Here is a 19,495-nt window from a genome sequence, read left to right on the forward strand (position 1 = left end):
TAAGAATGTACCCAACACGATCATTGCAAACCAGCCTTTGTATTGTATTGTTCCATGACGGCCTCTTTACTCCTCAACCTCCAATCTAGATTTAAACTCTTAAAAATGAGAAAATGAGCTGCGCACTTCGGTAAATAACCTCAATAAAAAACCTAGATTAATCCACTATCCTTGTTAGCTGGTGATTGATCTTAACATTTTCATAAATATAATCTCAATTTGCTTACATTGGCTTTGAAGCATCAAAATGGAACAACCGAGGCTAGTTATTAGTTTTGGAGGATGGGGTGACTCATACTGTATCCCATGGATCAAGTGTTAAAACATCATTCTGACTATTCTGAAAGTCTTAAAAGCATAATGCCTCCTTTTACAGCCCTTGTTGGATGCTTCCACTTATTTGTTCTTAAGAACTTTGTTCAGGAAGAACTGCAGAGACTTTTTAACATACAGTACCTGCCATTTAGACTCTAAAGTAACTGGACAGGTATAAATGAATAAAAAAATGTCACTTGTCACAACTTTAAACTTCAATTTCATCATCCAGTAATTGTCTTTGTTAATAATTGATAGCAAATTATTAGAAATTAGTTTGAGCTTTACTCTTTAATACATAGGTGTTCAACAGGAGGTCTGTGGAGGTCCTGCAGGGGGGTCGCAAAATAGTTGGTTCATTAGACATTACACATTTTTTTTAACTTTTCCCTCACAGATTTCAATTTCTTTAGGTACACATTAACCTGAATCAAACACATTTTAGTAAAGGGATAAATGGAGGATGAAGATAAATAAATACATTTAAGCACATATAGTAGGTAGGGGGGGTCCCTAGTTAATCTCTCATCAGTTTGGGGTCCTTTAAAAACGTTGAAGACCCCTGATTTTACAGTAAATAACCTCTAACATTATGAAATCAACATGAAACCTAGATTAAGCCCTTAGTTAGTTGGAGCATTGAGACAGATCCCAATATGTTCATGAAGATAATATTAATTCGGCTAAGAAGCACAAAATAGAACAGCTGATAAGGCTACTTGTCATTTGCAGGTTTTTGATATCACATTCCACAACAATCCAGCCAAAAGTTAAGATATTTAACTCAAAAGCAAAACACGATGGAGGAATGTGAAGTAAGGGGACCACTAAAGTCAGTGCGGTCCATCTACTGGATGCCATAAATGTCAAATGAATCCAGCTGTTGTTGAGATAAGAGCAAACACTGACAGACTAACATTGTTACCCACAGATAAAACACACACAACATGGTAAAAACAAAGAAAATAGGATTATGTTATTGGGAGGGCTCCTCTCTGGTTTGAGTATCCTCTATTTATGACATCTGCAAAGAGCTTCGCTTGAGACGTATTGATGGCATTATTAATTCAAAGTGAAAGGCCACTAACTACAGGAATGAGGCCTCCAGGAGCAGATGAAATTAAATGCTCTGTCATTTATAAAAATCTATGAGCGTGATCAGTTTAAGTGGCTTTCAGAAACGTAACGTGACACTGTTGTGCTGACTGAAGGAACGATGGGACTTCAGGACGGCCCTCAACGCACCATGTTTATGTCTTGGAAGAGTCTACCGGGGTACTTCAGGGCACCAGTAATTAAAACTCAGCATCTCTGAGCTAAAGACAAGTTAATGCCGGTTGATAGAGTGATTCCAGATGGACCTGTATCGTCTTGGTTGCAGAGATAAAAGCAAGACGGCTGCAGGTTATTGTTAATTCTGAACTCATAACTACAAGCCTGAATTCATACAGTATATCACCAGGGCTGGGAAAGTTACTTAGTTACATGTTAAAAAATGTATCAAAATGTAGAAGTAATGTTCCTGATTCCTTTTAGTTACTTTCGTATTACTTCAATCCCAAACATGCAAATAGGGACAAACATTTATATTATATTTATTAGAGAAACACATAAAGTCTCCTTTTAGGAAATGTTGTTTTAGTTGAACACACACCAGAAGAACCTGTATTATTAGTATTATTATTAACATATCAGGTATACGTTGAATATTAATATATTAAAACCAGATCAGTAAGCGACTTCCTATGCAAAACAAATTACCAAAACATCATCATAAATCAAACTAAGCCATAGGTTGTAACAACAATATCTGCAATGATAGGAATGAAACTGATTATGTTAACAATTATAATTATTGTCATAATTAGATGCAATTAAATGACATAAAATGCGTAGCTGCTGATTTTAATTAAACACGATCATCTGCTGAACAGTTATAGCCTTAATAGCCTTGTGCCTGTAGCCCTTTCTGAAGAAACCTACCAAAGAAGACCTGGTTATAATCTACAGTAGAGCAGGTGAAAGGAAGTAAAACACACGAGGAATATGAAACACAGACCGTTTGTTTTCATACCTGTAAGTGTTTTTTTTACCTTCGAGTCTCTTAATGAAGACAGCATTTTCTTTGCCGGATGCCATAACTTACCTCAGACTGCATCATGATGATGTGGCTGCTGAAGACAAAAACTCAAAATGGTGTTGGAGTTTCCTCCCGGTGAATCCAGTTTTATCGGCCATGGCCTCATTTTTTTCAGCGGTTCCAGTCATAGACCCACTGGGATGATCCACGGCCGTGGATGGCAGGCGTGGTCGTCGTAGTTTGCAGTGCTAACACCATTACCTTTAAAAAGTAACTTAGTTACTTAACTGATTACTTGACTTTAAAAGTTAGTAAGATTCTAAGTTACTTAATTAGTTGCACTGAGCAGCTGCCTTAACATAAAAATGACACCGGTTTTGCCAATACTCACTTTATTGGACGTGCATTTTTAACAGCTTTAACTTGAACTACATGTTTTTTTATTAAAAATGGCAGAATTTCCTCTACACATACCACTTGACCAACTTCTTCAACTCTTCCCCACTTACTGGTTTTGCACCAACGTCCAACTTTTGTTTGCGTGCTGGGGGACGTCCTGCATTGGGTGCTGCTCTTTATTTAAATTCAGTGTGTTTTTGAAGCTACATAGGACTTTGTCGCCTGCACAGAGTTTACTGCGAAACCTTGTCTTTAGGTGACACAAAATCGAAATGGTGACAGTATTTCCAGCTCAAAAACGCTCATCTCTCTCCTCCCTCCATTGTTGTTCCCGTTTGTGTCTCTGTGCGGTTTTACAGTGAGTTGTCCTCATGTTGACGTGTCACATACATGATGTCACTCCCCGAGACGCAAGAAGAAAACAAAAATATAAAATGGGAAAAACAGTAAAGCACAGCAACCTGGATAAGTAACTTTAATCCGATTACAGGTCTGGAAATAGTAACATGTTAGATTACTAGTTACTGGATAAAAGTAGTTACATCAGAGTAAAACATTACCGACATCAGTGGTAGTTTGTGCTGTAAAGTCGTGTCTGCTGCTTGTTTCATATTTGATTTGAAAAATGGAATCCAGGTGTTTGTATACGAATTACAATTACGTGTAACGGATAACAGGTGCCATTTTTTTGCATCCTAATTACACAACGCCAATACATGTAATCCATTACTCCCCAAGCCTGGGTATCATTTTCATCTATTTGCATCCATGGCTTGTTGAAATCCAAGCACAGTGATGTGGCTGTTAGCACTGAACTCCTTGTCCTCATGTTCATAACTGCACTAACTGTGCAAAATCCGTAAGTTGGAGTAAATTTTTCCAAAGTGACACATTTCAGAAGTTTCCCAAAAAAAAAAACCCTCGAGCCAGATGTTCAATTTAATATAAAAGCAGTCAGTCTCTGAAAAAGAAAATCTCAGCCCAGTATCTTTCCCCCTTCTCCTCCCAGTCCATCCTCTCATTTCATCAGCGCTCTCGCCCTGTGATAGTCGGCGAACAAGAGATGAAGCTTCGCTGCGATGACTTTCCGTCGCAGGGATCTCAAAACTAATTCAGTGGGTCCAGTTCCCCCGAAGCAACAGATTAATCGTCAGCAGTCTTTGTCCACTGCCACTGGCTCAGTCGTCTCCGGCCGAACGTCGCTGCAGATATCAGTAGGAGAAAACCCTTTGAATCTGCTGATCCCTTTTTTTTTTTCTACTCAGCTTTTAGCCGTATCAGCAAATCATCGGGAGGCCTTTCATATGCTTCTCTTTTGTTTTCGTTCTGCCCCTCTGTAACCGCAGAATAACACAATTTATTCCAGACGAATTAAGTCGTGGGTCAAAAGTTTGAAATTCACTTTATGTGCTGCATAATCACGCAGAGAACTCAGGCATCCAGCGCTGTGAAGTAAAGCGAGTTTTGTCAAAGAATATGCAAACCTCGTTCAGAAAGCGGGAGAGGTTTGTTTTAAATGACATTAAGAAGCTGGAGCTGCAGACGTGAAAACATCTGTACGATAAAATGACCACCTGCACACGTACAAAGCAGCAGCTGTGAAGTTTAACCGATAATAGAGAGGAAACTATGACTAGTGTACACAGATCAGCCACAACATTATGACCACTGACAGGAGAAGTCAATAACTTTAATCGTTTTGTGACAATTCAATGTTCTGCTGGGAAACTTATTGGACCTGACATTCATTCGATTGAATGTCAGGTCATGAATGTGAATGTTGTTTAGACATACAGCACCATTACTTAGTCCATCACCAGTAGGATTTTCTTTCCTTTTGAGATCTGATGTGTTTTTCCAAAGTGTTCCTTTAGTTTTTCCTAAGCAGAGGGCATGGGACCAATCTGAATTTTGTAATTTGCTTTAGTGAAATTACAAACAAAAGTTGGTTTGGCGTCTGTCACACAGAGGCGGGATAAACACTTTAACTTTTTATTCATAAAGCCCACGCTTACCACCATATATATCATCCATGCTACACTGGACCACACGATTTACTCAACTTTTAGCTTTTAGCTTTTAGCTTTTGTCCACCAACAGCATGGAACCATCTCCAAAATGTACTCAGGATTGATTAAGACACTGCTCTCAAACCACCTCACCTCAGTGCACTGACTCCTGTGAATTAAATAAAGAATAATAACAGCCTCTATATGATTAACCAGAGGATTTGAATAGAAACAAGCTAAGTCTTATCTTCCAGGTTAAACTTGTATTAGGGCTTAAAAACATCTCATTTGCTTTGCCAAGAAATGGCCAAGAGATAAATTATCTACTCATACAAAGTGAAAAAAAAAAAAATAAATAAATAAATATCAGATGATGTGAACCTTGTCAAGAATATGAGAGGAACTAATGCTACACAAACACGCTCACAGAGTCGTTTACATACTGACTAACACACCTCCAGCACCGCGTGCCCCGCCACTCAAGACGAAGGCTGAGTGAAACGACTTGAGAAGCAGACATTCTTCATCAAGATGAGTGCAGCCGATGGCTCAGCGGTGACGCGCTGTGCGCAGGAGCCAAGTGTATATGCGACCGTAAGCGACGCAGGCGATGGCTCATCATGACTAAGAGATAAGGAAATAAAGCGGTGCAGGCTGCAGGGGCGACGTTCTCGGGCATGTAATTATTTCATGTGAGCCGACCACACCTTTCACCCTCACACATACACAAACATACACAAACAGCATCAGTGCATTGTTGCTGTAGAGGAAAAAAAAAACCTCATCTACATTCAACTCACACACAACTTCATGCATTCACAGCAACTTGCATATAATGCAATTTATGAAATATCTCAGATAGAATTGCAGCACTTAGGTAAATACAGTAGATTAGCAGAAAACTGGCTCATGTAATATAAAGCAGTCGTTTAAAATGACCTGTTATTTTAGACAACATTTATTCATTAAATATATTATTCCCATACGATGTTAAAACTATGGCGGCCGCCAGGGTCTCATAATGAACTGGAAAAACTTTTGTAACTATTTGTGTCATTTACTAGTTTAAAAAAAAGACATTGAAGATGTTCGTGCTCTTGATTCTTTTGTTTTCGAGTAAAATTGCTTTTAAAAAGAGTTTGAATAAATACCTAATATCAAAGAACAACCCTTTATCTGAAAAATATCTGATTACTTGATCATAAATGGAAGTTTTCTTGGACACGTCTCTGCAGTTTTAGTTGATTCATCACTATTTACCGTCACGTCTGAGCTGGTTTACAGATATTGTAAATTCCTTTTTCTTCTGGGTGTTATTGGTAGTTTAAGTGTTGTTGATTAATTTTTTATTAGTGTTTTTGTATGTTTTGTCAGGTATTTTACCGTGTTTTGTTTTTTTGTGTGTCTTGGTGACGTAATGTTGACTTGTGTGGACCACGGGAGGAGTGTTTGTTACCTTTGGTAGTGACTAATGGGGATCCAGATAAATAAAATAAAAATAAAACCCGGAGGAAACGACTCCAAACATCACACGAACTAGATTAACTTTATAGTGTAGAGCTACTGTAGAAAGCACATTTAAATTGAAAGTCAACTGTTTACTATAAATTTATTTTATTTGCTCATAATTTCATTAATCTCAAAAGCACTGTGTCTACTCTTTAAAATTCCTTGATTTTAAAAATAACTAAGTTAGATCACATGTTGCCAAATACTCACTTTATTGAAAGTGCATTTTTAACAACTTTAACTTATATATACATACATATATGTTTTTATATATATATATGTATATATGAAAAGGTGTTTCCTCTACAACATACTACCCGACCAACTTCTTCAACTCTCCCCCACTCACTGGTTTTGAACCAACGTCCAACTTTTGTCATTTGTGAAACTTAATATTGTCTTTAGCTGACACAGACTCAAAGTAGTGACGGTATTTCCAGCTTGAAAACTCTCATCTCTCTCCTCCCTCCATTGTTGTTTCTGTTTGTGTCTCTGTGTGGTATCACAGTGAGTTGTTCTCATGCTGAAAACGTGACTTGTCTCATACGTGACTACAGGTTTAGAAACAGTAACATGTTACTATTTACTAGTTACTGGATGAAAGTAGTCAGATTAGAGTAATGAGCTACTAAGTAACTAAGTTACCGGCATCACTGCTTGTACATGAACTACACGTCTGCTAAATGCAATATATGTGTCACATTATTGCTGTAAGACAGACATGTGCTCGTCTTCTATGTGCAGACATTTAGTTTTTAAATAGCTGAGATAAAGTTATATCAGACAGTGGAATTAACAGTAATGTTGGAACCTCCAGCGTCACACGAAGACTTGTGGGAAATCAAATGCATATGAAAAGGTTAAAAACTAGAATTAAAAATGCAAAAACATATAAAGTGCTGTAAACTAGTTATATTCTCTAATCTCTTTGTCCCTGCACAGACGCCTGTGAGTCACATATGTATATTGACTCAACCACATGTAATAAGTGAAACTGGAGGAGAGGCTGTTCTAATCATTTAAACCACTAACGACTTGAAAACTTTATTTTCTTTTCTGTTTATTGATCAACTGTAAATGCAAACACGACCACATGAGCAGCCGTCACCAATTACTATAATCACATCATCACCATTACTGGCCCGTCTGCAGAGACTCTCACATTCATCCAGCTCAACTCCTGTTCTTTAAATCAATACAGGATGAATGAGTGACTGGAGGATTAAATGATTAAATGGAGGGAAGGAATACGTACGGGAGGAATTAAGAAAGGTTTAGTTAATTACTCGGTGCATTTAATAAATGGTTCTCGGGTCTGGTCATAAATATGAAGACACTTATGTGGATTTAGTGACGCTGGCAGGAAGCCTGACAGGAGGGGGGGCCGGGGAGGGAGGGGGGGAGGGGCTTTCTTTCCATTTTAGTTAATAACAAAGAGCGCACTAAATAGGTTTAAAACGATTAAGTAAACCACTGATATACTATGAAGGACAATGATTTAAAACACTGTTTAGAACTCAAAGGTCTCAGACGTGGAACTTTAGTTAGTGACTGTGAGTTTAGTGGAAACACAGTAAATATTATAGCTTAAAAAACATATTTAAAGTATTTAAATTAACTCGACTTCATTCAGCTACGAGACTTAAGGCATAAATTAATAATAAATTAATTCATATGCATAAAGAAGATACTTGGAGATCATTTTACAAAAAGGGAATAAAAATATTAAAAATGCTAAAATGCAAAAACACTTCCAGACCAAAGAAAGAAAGAAAGACTGGAGAGGTTCACCAGACCTGCATCCATGTTTCTTTAGTTATTTTCACACATCGTACAAACTAATATGTAAAATAGTTCTGAAAACACTTTTAATAATGGATTTAACAATTAGCCTGCTGGTGTTTTGATAAATAATAGGGTTAGTGTTAGGACTTGTCTCCAAAATACATAGTTTGGTCTCAGTTTCAGTTTCATTGTTGCAGCAAATATAAGAATATTGTGATTATTTTCACACATGCACCATTTTTAAACTCTGACCTCCAAACACAACAATATTATATTAAAATATAAGTAATAAATTATTATAAATATTAACACAGCCATCGAAGTTCAATGAAAATCAGGCTCCCAATGCATCAGTATCCAACCCAACAATAGTAGAAAGGAATATTATTAAAATAAAAGTGGGGGGATTATATAGTGTAATAGTTATCTTTGGACTGTAGAGAATCAGTGATCTATACCCTGTGTCAAATAGAGTTATACTGTTTATAAATTCCTGATTCCTGGGTTCATGCAGTAAAATCACTGGAAGTTTCTGAGTATTTCATCAAATTGTGACATTTCAAAAACTGGATATTTAAGCAGGTGCACGCGAGAGAATTTAGCTTCTTGTATTCTTTGCCTCACAACTCGCCCCCCACCCACCCACCCCCCACCCCGCGGGACACCATAATTAACCTCTTTGAAATGTGTATTTATCCCGACCTACCCGACAGTTTTCCTGAGCTCCTTTGTGTCAACCTGTCAGAGGTCGCAGGGTCAGATCCTTGTGTTTTCTGCACCGGTGGCCTCGCTACAGGGAAGCAACCTGAGCGCTGGATTAGCTTTTCCTCCACTGTGGGCCTTTTAACAGGACATGATGTTATGGCTAGTTGCATGATGCGTCACACAAGTCGGATTTTAATATGACATTTAGGTCATATGACATTTAAGCATAGGTCTTCAACAGGAAGGTACAGCAGGGGGGTCGCAAAATTTTTAGTATATATTTTAGTAAAAGGGAAGATATTGTTGCAAAATGATAATATTAATGTGTTTTTATACATAGCACTAGCTAGGCCAAGTTTAACTCTTTTAAGACCTGAACATACACCTGCACATAAAATAAAAGCATGTGGTATTTGAATTACCGTAACTCACAGTGTGGCTGCACACTGGGAAAAAAAGCTGCCATTACGGTAATGATGACACTCTGCTGCTGACGGGGGGAGCCCCGGGAAGAGAGAGCTGTTTGGAGGAATTTGTTGGTGAAAGTTAGTTCTAGCCTTTAGATGTGATGAAGGTCTTTCAGACAAAAGCACAACTTTGAATTTGAATTTTGTCAGTAGAGCAAACCACTGTGAGTTACGGTAATTCAAATACTGCTCCATCAGTTTGGGGGTTCTTGACCTGAAAAACGTTGCGTTTTAAGGATGACCTCATGAGGAAGATAAAGTGATCTTGAACTTTCCTGTGTCAACATCATTTCATATTTCAGTGAAGTGGTTTGAACATGAGAAAGTGTAAAAGCTTCTCAGGTAGTAGGTTGGCCAGGCTCATCCTAGGAGCATCTACTACCGCCTTAAACTCAGTTCTACAAACTAAAACATCTCAGAAAAACGCGCTCTTAATACAACTTCGTTAAGCATTTTCTCTCTGGGCTACAGTAATTGAGGTGAAACTGTCACACCCCGCGACCCAAAAGCTACAAACAGCCACTAAAGGATCACAGCCCACATCTCCAGGCACTTGTCAGATGTAAGTAATGGATTTTGTAATATGTGATTAACCCGAGGTTCAAGAATGTATTCAGATCTAATCACGGCTCATTCTGCGGTGCATGAAAGAGTGCAGTGAGCTTCAATTCCACCTCAAAAGGCAAAATTACAGAAGGCATTCTTCCATGTCGGGGCTGAGGATACAGTTTGTGTTGCTGCGCCAGGAGTCAGTGGAGCAGGAAGGACTTTAACGACAACAAATGAGAAGTGAGAGGCATTATGATCGGCCGCGGAGAGCGTTTGCTGTGATGGAATGAAAGGCGTACTGGGATGGAAGAAAAGATGAGTGACTGTGTTCCCTGGCTCGAGCCGAGCCGAATATGCGTGCGTTTGCGTTTGTGCTCTCAAGGTGTGCATTTCTAGATTTTGTTGGTGATGCTCAGGACAAAAATATAACTCGTTATGTGTGAGATGAGACACCAGAAAGAGCAGCCGTCACGTAACACGCCAAAACTATTAAGAATAGCTTTTGAGAACGCTGTTAAAATTAAGTATTGAGCTTTTAACACAGCTCCGCTGCACGTACTGTTCATTACGGGGCTTAAATAATAAAAACGCAGACCTACCGAGGCCTGATGGCCAATAACAGCCAGATGTTCTGCGTTTAGCCAGAGAATTTAGAACTCAAATACTATAAATAATTCATGATGGATCCTCAGTAAGATTTCTACATCTGAACAACTGTTGTGTCTCAGAGCTTTAATATAATTCCACTTTTTTCAACTTCCGAAAAGTTCTGTGGTAAATTATGTCATATATAATATATTAGAAATTGATTTTAAAATATATATATATTGGAAAGGTTTGGGACATTTCTATCCTAGACTCTGGGATAAACTTTATTTTTTCCACTGCACCTTCTTTGGATGGAAATTATTATTATTATTATTTTTTAGCCGTGTACCTGTAATTAAATCCTTTTAAAATAGATGCACTGCAATGAAAAACAGCCAGAGGTATTGTTTGCAGTTGCAAACAATTCTAGGGTAAATTATGTCATATATAATGCATTGCAAATTAATTTAAAGTATATATAGGTGTATCTACGGGAGATATTTATTACTTTGTTCTGGTTTTGACTTCCCTAACTTTGTATTTTCCACTGCACCTGCTTTGGATGGAAACTTTTAAAGGTGTAGCTGTGATTAAATGACTTTAAAATAGATGCCGTGTAATGAAAAATAGGCAGAGGAACATGCAGAGGTAATGCACAGGGAAAATAATGGAGGAAACGAGGCTTGTTGTGTACTATTCCTTTAAGGCATCTTCATCAGGGGAATCCATGACCCCTAGGGGGTGGGTGTGGTACTGCAAGGGGGTCGCAAACTCTTTGGTTGATTAGACATTTTTATATTTATATATTTTAATTTTCCACCACAATTTTGTGACACTAATTTAAGTTTCTTTAAATACACATTAACATGAATCCAACGCATTCGAGTTTAATATAGAACACGTATAGTAGTTTGGGGGTAAAACGTTGAAGACCATCGTTCTTTCCTCTTAGCAGACGCCGTGTTGCGTTCGAGAAAAGTAATAATCCTTTAATAATATTCCGCTGTCTGCTTTCTTAGCTGAGCCTGCTTCCACAAAGGAGAACAACTGTCTGAACGCCGCCAAGGCCTGCAACCTGAATGACACCTGTAAGAAATATCGCTCGGCTTACATCAACCCCTGCACTAGCAGGGTGTCCGCTTCCGAGGTCTGCAACAAGCGCAAGTGCCACAAGGCTCTGAGACAGTTCTTTGACAAGGTAATTAAGCGTGTTCATTTCAGAGAGCTATTTCTTTCGTTGGCACTCGAGCCAAAACGCACGCCGGGTGTCAAATGTCTGTATCGTGGCGAGCTGCAGCCGTATTTTCTTTCTATATTTCCACAAGCTGTAAAAGTATGTGGTATAAGCTGTGGCTCTAGATATAAAAACATGCTTTTCAGTCAGACATCTGGGACGGATTCAGCAGCTCCGTCCCTCCGAGCCGACATTACATTAACACATGCCGTTTTTACTTTCCAAAAAACCCGAGGTTCCCACTAAATACAGCTATGGGATGCTGTTCTGCTCGTGTCCAGCGGGGGATCAGGCGGCATGTGCAGAACGCAGGCGACAAACCATCGTGCCCGTCTGCTCCTACGAGGACAAGGACAAAGCCAACTGTCTGTCTCTGCAGAACTCATGCAAGACTAATTACATCTGCAGGTAAGAAGGCGCACAGGGGGTCCTTCACAGCCAAAGTGAAGTCAATTGTCAGCTGATAAAAATACATAATTTTGCCTCTTATATTTATGTATTAATAAGAGACTGGGGAGCACAGTGCAAAGTACAGTAGGTGCATCATATTTTATTATCAGATTTTATTATCTGCGCAGGTTGTAAATCATTTTCATTGACCAAGACACCTCTAAACGCCATAAATCTATTTCTGCACAAAAGCCGGGATGCACTGATTTATCGTCTGTACACAGGCCAATATTCACCTTATTGACTCCTGTTAATCTATCAGATAATGAGCTCGTCTTATATGTTGCTTCTGTTTCCCACCGGCTAAATGTTGAGCTGGTTATTTATCGACAAACTCTATTTGATATTATAGATTTCCTAATCGTCTTTACATCCATTTATTTAGATGTAAAAGTGCAGAACACTTCCTATTTGCAGCAGCATATAATGGTGGAATTATGAACAGAGATGTGTGGTAAATAATATAATTTAATGATGAAGATTTGCTTCACAAACACACACAAAAAAACCCCTCAAATTTAAACATCAGCATGAGCCCAGGATGTGGTGAATCCTTACATTAGAGCGTGTAAACCGGCATTAAATCGAATGTGACAGAGCAGCGAGCCTGGTATAAACCTGTCACTTGTGTCTCTCTTGTTGATAGGTCAAGGCTGGCAGACTTCATCAGTAACTGTCAGCCAGAAGCTCACTCCATATCTGGCTGTCTCAGAGAGAACTACGCCGACTGTCTGCTGTCTTACTCTGGTCTTATTGGTGAGTAACTTTGAACCTGAAGCTGGAAAACTGATGGTAATTGCTCTCAACTGCTTGATGTGTTTAGTCCGTTTAGTTCCCAAACAATCTGTTCAGAACTTGCAGCCAAACTAATGAGCGTAAAGAAATAGAACCAGTCTATGAGCTGCTTTTCGTTCTTTATGTTATTTTCTATTTATTTGCAGTTGGAAGCTTTTGTCAGCTCATTTAGAACTGGTGTAAACAATTTTAATCACGTTTTACTTTTTTCCTAAAAGTCGAGACACTTCAGGTGAATAGGGTATCACCATGAAACTTCTCCAGTTGATTACTTGCATAAATACAGTATTTGCTTTATTACAAGTTTTCTGTGCATTTATGTTTAAATATGCAAATGAGGAGTTGACGGCTCTTAAAGTTTTATTTATTGTAAAATCGTGTATATTTTTTGGAAACCACTATGAACCATTAATAAAACTACTCGAATCCTTCAAAACATATCATATAATCATATTCACATGTACAATATTAAAATATAACATTAAATTTTTTCAGTAAGTTCATTTAAGTGTGAAACACGAGTGATGATCCATCGTTTCCACCTTCGTCAAGACAATTTACGACCGGATGAACTCAGACGAGTCTGACTTCTCGTCTCTTCTCCTTCGTCTGTCTTTTCTTTGACTCTTCTTGCTAATTTGAGCTGTAATTTTCTTCTTAGAGGAGACTTGACAACATTTTTAAATGTCTCTCGCAGATAGGCACAGACCGGTAGAACATCTGTTCACATGTCGCTTTTGAAAGAATCACGTTGTCGGCTTCCAAATGACCTTTCTACTTTCACGATTGGTCGCCAGTGCAAAGGATATGACCATATATGGACCTGACAGACTTTTGCAGGAGACAAAGAGCTTCACAACGTTACCTCATATATCAGAGTAGAGACGAGGCTCACAGTAGAAAGATGACTTTTTTTGAGCAAATTTAGGAGTAAATTAGAGACACAACACAGGCAAAAAAGACGCGTTAATGAAGCAAAATGGCAAAAAATCTCAAAATTAATCAGTGTGTTTTCACCTACTGTGTCTCACATTAAAAGCAAACACAAACCCATTAACACAGGGTGGAGAGAAGAGTGTTTCTAAAACAGCTGCACAGAAAACAAGAGGCTTTTATTCTGCACAACCTACTGTAAATCACATGATTACGGATTATCAGACAACTACAGCTCTGTTATTTGCGTTTATCAAGCAACGTTTAGTGGAAGTAAGTCATTTAATTCGTAGAGGAACAACATCATGAAGCATGCATACCAACCTAAAGGCTACGTAATGTTTAACGCCTGTTAATCAGGCAGCTTCGCCCCTAATGTATTCACCAGAGCAGAGATTAAAAGCTACCAGAGGGTACGTGTCATGGCCGCCCGTTCGCCCGCGCCGCTGTGAAGAAGTAGCTCTCGCTTCCCGTCTTTCATCCATCAGCAGGTTTCATTGTGCAGGAAGGGGAGAAAACGCCGTCCCGCTGAGTTTCGTTAATGAGATTTGAACGCGGGGCAACAGTGACCAATTGCAAACTCAACAGGCAGATATTTTAATCCGCACCATTCATAACGCGCGTCACACCACTTACGTCCTCTAATTGGCTTCGTTTAACCACTCATATCTTTCTCCGCAGAATGAAATTTGTACTCGCTTGCCGAGCTAATAACTACGAGCAACCTGTGGCTCCGTACGCAAAGACGACCGTCTCATTCATTCTGGTCGTTATTGTTTGAATAACCTGTTTGAATAACGCCATTGAACAGACCAGGACACGTGATAATTAGGGGAATTCTGCACAAGTCGGTGAGAATTGAGAATAATCGCGAGGCAGGTTGTCAATGTCAAGTGTCGGTGCCGAGGGTAGAGTGGACGGGTTCGGTCTGGTAAAGCCCCCGTTCAAAGGCCGAAGAATCTTCTGTAAAACAGAATGACGGTAATGCTCCGTAGCGCGGCTCTCTAATGAGCATCAAGGGGTAAAGGCTGCCTATAAACGTGGAATAAGCTCATCTTCACTGGCTGACCTGAACATTTCAATTTCAGCGTGCAGAGCTTCAAATAAAAAAAAAAAATAAAAATGTCCGATAGCCAAAGGTGTCCCATTAGAGCGGTTCAGCTATGATAATGGGGCTCACGATGCTCTTTCCCCCTCCTTTTATGCTCCAGGTACGGTGATGACACCCAATTACGTGCGATCTTTTGGCATCAGCCTGTCGCCCTGGTGCGACTGCAGCAGCAGCGGGAACAGCAAACCGGACTGTGAGAAATTCGCAGAGTTTTTCACCAACAATCGATGCCTGCGTGAGTTCATTGATTCAGCTTCACATAATTATTCTGAGCATGACATAATTTTACTGATATGATGCAAGTATGAGCACTGCTGCCTTTTTTTTTTTTGTCTGTCTTTTAATATGAGGACTACGAATAGAAATTACTGTACATGACGTCATGTATTTGTCCATTAATGTGGACTGTCCTCGTCAAATAAACGATAAATAAAAGAAAGAAAATCTGAGCGGCCATGCATTCATACATATTATTTCCTCCGTTTAAGTTATTTATCTCATCATCTTGGGAAAACAAAGCTTTGTTTTCTCGACATCTCTAAATCATTATCCAGCAAACAATAAAGCACAAAACAAATGGCTCACTTTACAGTAGAACTATTACACTGGGCCATTATTTAAATGAAACGTTGTTTTCCCAAGATAACGAGATAAATAACAGAGGAAACTAACACGTTATCATGGGAAAACAGAAAAAAGTTATATATGAACGCGTGGCCGCTTAGGACTTCCGTACAATTCATGTGTGTTTTTACATTTATGTTTCACAAGGACATAGTTTTAATTTAACAGCTGTGTCCTAAGTTGCATTGAGAATATCTCGTGTCCTACTTTTTTTTTTTGTTTCATGTTATTTCCTCCATTTTCCCGTGATAGCGAGTTCGCTTCCTCTGTTTTCTTGAGATCTCGAGTTATTTATCTTGTTATCTTGGGAAAACAAAGCTTTGTTTTCTCGACATCTCGAGAAACTTAATCATTATCTAGCATATATTAAAGCACAAAACAAATGGCTCAGCTTACAGTGGACCTATTGTTTCCCCTTGATAATGAGATAAATAACTCAAGAAAACAGAGGGGAAACATTGGAAATATTATGTGAACACGTGGCCGCTTTGGGCTTCCGTAGAATTCATGGACATTTTTACATTTATATTATACCCAGAGTAGTTTTAATTTAACAGCTGTTTCCTAAGTTACGTTGAGAATATCTCATGTCCTACTTTTTTTCCCACTATGATTAAGACTATAATGTAAACATATCTCAGATTAAATGACAAATTAACAACAAAAATCGATTCTCGTTGAATAAACAAAGAAGAAATTCACATTATTTCCTCCATTTTTCCATGATAACGAGTTATTTTCCTCGGTTTTCTCGAGATCGCTATTGGGGAAACAAAGCTTTGTTTTCTCGACATCTCCAGAAACTTAATCAATATCCAGTGTATGTTAAAGCACAAAACAAATGGCTCAGCTTATCTATTATAGGGTATTATTTACGGATGAGGACTACGGATGGAAATTAGCCCCGAGCTAAATTCGGCATATTTACATGACGTCATGTATTTGATGATTGTTCATTAATGTGCTCGTCCAATAAACAATAAAAGGAAAGAAAAGCAGAATTCCACGGAAGCCCTAAGCTACATAAAACTTTGTTTTCCCTTGATAATGAGATAAATACATCAAGAAAACAGAGGAAATTAACTCGTTATCATGGGAAAGCATTAGAAATATTATGTGAACACGTGGCCGCTTTGGGCTTCCGTAGAATTCATGGGCATTTTTACATTTATATTTCACAAGGACATAGTTTTAATTTAACAGCTGTGTCCTAAGTTGCATTGAGAATATCTCATGTCCCATCATTTTTCTTCTACTGTGATTAACACAACGTCGATGCTAATTCCCACATTCTGTCCTGTTAATGTAAACGTATTTCAGATTAAATGGCAAATTAATAACAAAAATCAATTTTTTTCCCTTCTTATTTTGTACATTTTTTTTTTGTGAATCGCAGATATTAAATGTAGACGCAGCCTTTAAAGAGGCTGTTGAGTCAGGGCGAGTCAGTTCTCCTGCTACCAAATTATTTGAAGCATCAATTACAAGAAGCTTTTAGTCGGACATGAACTGAAGACGCGGCGAAGACGGATGACGCCCGGCGAACTTGTTGGACGTGCAGAATGTGCTTTTAGAAGCGCGGCTCAGAGGGCATTCTGCTGCATGATAATTATCGGTGCACATTTTCTCACGCGTATCCACACTGTTGCCTTTATCCTCACACACACAGTTTGACAGCATGATGTTTACGAAAGCAGCAAATCTGCAGATGCACATGATCACCACACTCTTGTCAACTCAAGCTGTATTTATAGGCACAGGGTAGAAAGTGGATGTAAAGAGGATGTAGAGATACAAAGAGGTGACACCTCTGCGTTGGCTCTTGCAGGTAACGCCATCCAAGCGTTCGGGAATGGCACCGACGTCGGCGTCTGGCAACCGCAGCCCCCGATTCAGCCCACGGCCGAGCCCAGCAACACCCGAAGGGGCAAAGAGCGAACCAGCAACGCTCTGGACACGCTGACGGACATCAGCGACTCCTTTTATCACGTCTGCGGGACTTTACAGGTAGAGTTTGAACTGCAGATTATTTTTTAAACTTTCCAGAAGGGATGACGACTTTCAGCCAGTTCCTAACTCCACTGACCTCATTAGTGCCTGGGTTTATTTGAAGTTAGAGGCTATGCCTGCATACGTCTAAAAAAAGGGGGGGAAATAAACCTTAAAGTTATTCCGTGTGGTGACAGTTTTGATAAATGTCCAGGCTTTTTTGTTCTTCTTGTGCATTTTGGAGGATTTGGAAACGACTCAGACCTTGTGAAAGAGAATCCAAATAGAGAGCTGAACATCAGGTGGAGATTTATTTAGGGCGTCTGTCCGAGTGACAGACGTCTGCCGCTGTCACCTTGATGGATCTGGGGCGGTTTTATGATGGCATGCACTGAATCCTCGCCCCTCCCCATCCCCGTCCTACCCCCCCTCCCTCCTGGGCAGAAAGATGAGATGTCAGTGTGGAGTCAGAGTTTCCTAAGCTGTCATGTCAAACCTAATTGGTTGCCACTGTAACATCAGAAACTGCCCACAGGGGTAGTCTCTATGTGTGTGTGTGTATATATGTATGTGTGTGTGTATATGAATGTGTGTGTGTGGAGACTTGGAGACAAAATACCGTGATGTTTTATCCACTGAGGCTGCTTTGGTTTTACGTAGGAAAAACAACAGATTGAGGCTCATGTTTATGGAACATTTTTGTAGATTTCCAGTCTCCCTGGACTCGGTTACATCCAACTAACTGAAACCAAACCAGCTGCGATGGTTTGGGTTTTCCTGAAGACGTGTCACCGCCCGTCTGTGGGTGGAGAACATCTGACACCAACACGACTACAACCGGATACTCAGATATCGGAGGAGTTGGTTTCGTTCCCATTAATGGGTTAAAATAAAACGTGTCACATGCGTTTAGAGATGAACTCCTCTTATCCTGGAATAAAGTCAAAGGTTTCTTTAACACTTGGGTTTTTATCTGGTAAATTATATTAGACTAAGTGTTGGTGGGTCAGTTTAGTAGACGGGTCATTATATAAATGTAGTTATGACGTTTTGAGTTTATTGTAGTTGGTCACATTTTGTCTGTTTTTGAGTTTTTCGTTTTTGAGTAAATTGAAAGTGAAAGTTATTTATAAATATATTGTATTAACACTGTTGACATGTGATCAATCCACACTTGACTTACACACTCATTTTTATTAATTAACTAAAAAAAGAGGAAGATGTGACTTGGATCTAACAAACTTCCCTGAGAGTTGTAACGTTTGTAATGGGCGACTTAGCTGGTTTCTCAGACACAGATTTCTTATTTTCCATATAAAACTTGCCAGAAAAAGAGAAATCTCAACTTAACAAAAAGAAAACAATCAAAACTAATTTTGAATGAGCTCATTTTACTATTGTTTGGCTAATTAGAAGGTGGTTGTTATTAAATCTTTTATTTAGTGACATTTTTAATAATTATGGATTTTGTAAAAGACACGAACACAATAAACATAAAAAATCATATTTACTTTTAATAAAAACATATGTAAGATATCACACGAACTTCAAAAGTCCCTCAATTACACATATTGACTCGGACGAACTGGAGGTTCTGACCAGTAACAGATGAACAAATTAGATTCAGTGACTGAGAAAGTTTATTCTAAATCGGCTTCAGGCCAAGAATAAAAACATTTCTGGGTTCACAAAAAAAAATGCAAGGAAAGCCCCTCTGATCATATCTCATTTTGTTCCACTGGCATCGACAAACAAATAGTTCAGTGGCTTTTCTAGAGATGTCAGTACTAGTCACAGAAAATTAGAGGCAAAAGGGTGAATCAAACATCGAATGCATCTGTCATCAATTACATATTTATGCTTAATTGCTCTTCTAACCCCAGAAGCTCCTCTCTTTCCTTCTCCAACACATTCCAGATATCTGCGTTTCTCCTCTGATAAATACCACGGGGC

The 19,495-nt window shown here is 38.9% G+C and overlaps 1 protein-coding gene across 1 annotated transcript in view; it reads left to right on the plus strand.

The window, feature by feature from the left end:
* gfra1b (gdnf family receptor alpha 1b) overlaps positions 1-19,495 on the plus strand; it is a 29,317-nt gene that overhangs the window by 5,911 nt on the left and 3,911 nt on the right. The window contains exons 4-8 of the mRNA XM_047608369.1: positions 11,426-11,604; positions 11,876-12,048; positions 12,737-12,846; positions 15,030-15,164; positions 17,382-17,560. Of these exons, the coding sequence (XP_047464325.1) occupies positions 11,426-11,604; positions 11,876-12,048; positions 12,737-12,846; positions 15,030-15,164; positions 17,382-17,560 (776 nt within the window). The remainder of the gene's footprint in view (positions 1-11,425; positions 11,605-11,875; positions 12,049-12,736; positions 12,847-15,029; positions 15,165-17,381; positions 17,561-19,495) is intronic.

The sequence above is a fragment of the Mugil cephalus genome, chromosome 16, assembly GCF_022458985.1.
Source record: "Mugil cephalus isolate CIBA_MC_2020 chromosome 16, CIBA_Mcephalus_1.1, whole genome shotgun sequence".
In the NCBI taxonomy this organism is placed as follows: Eukaryota; Metazoa; Chordata; class Actinopteri; order Mugiliformes; family Mugilidae; genus Mugil; species Mugil cephalus.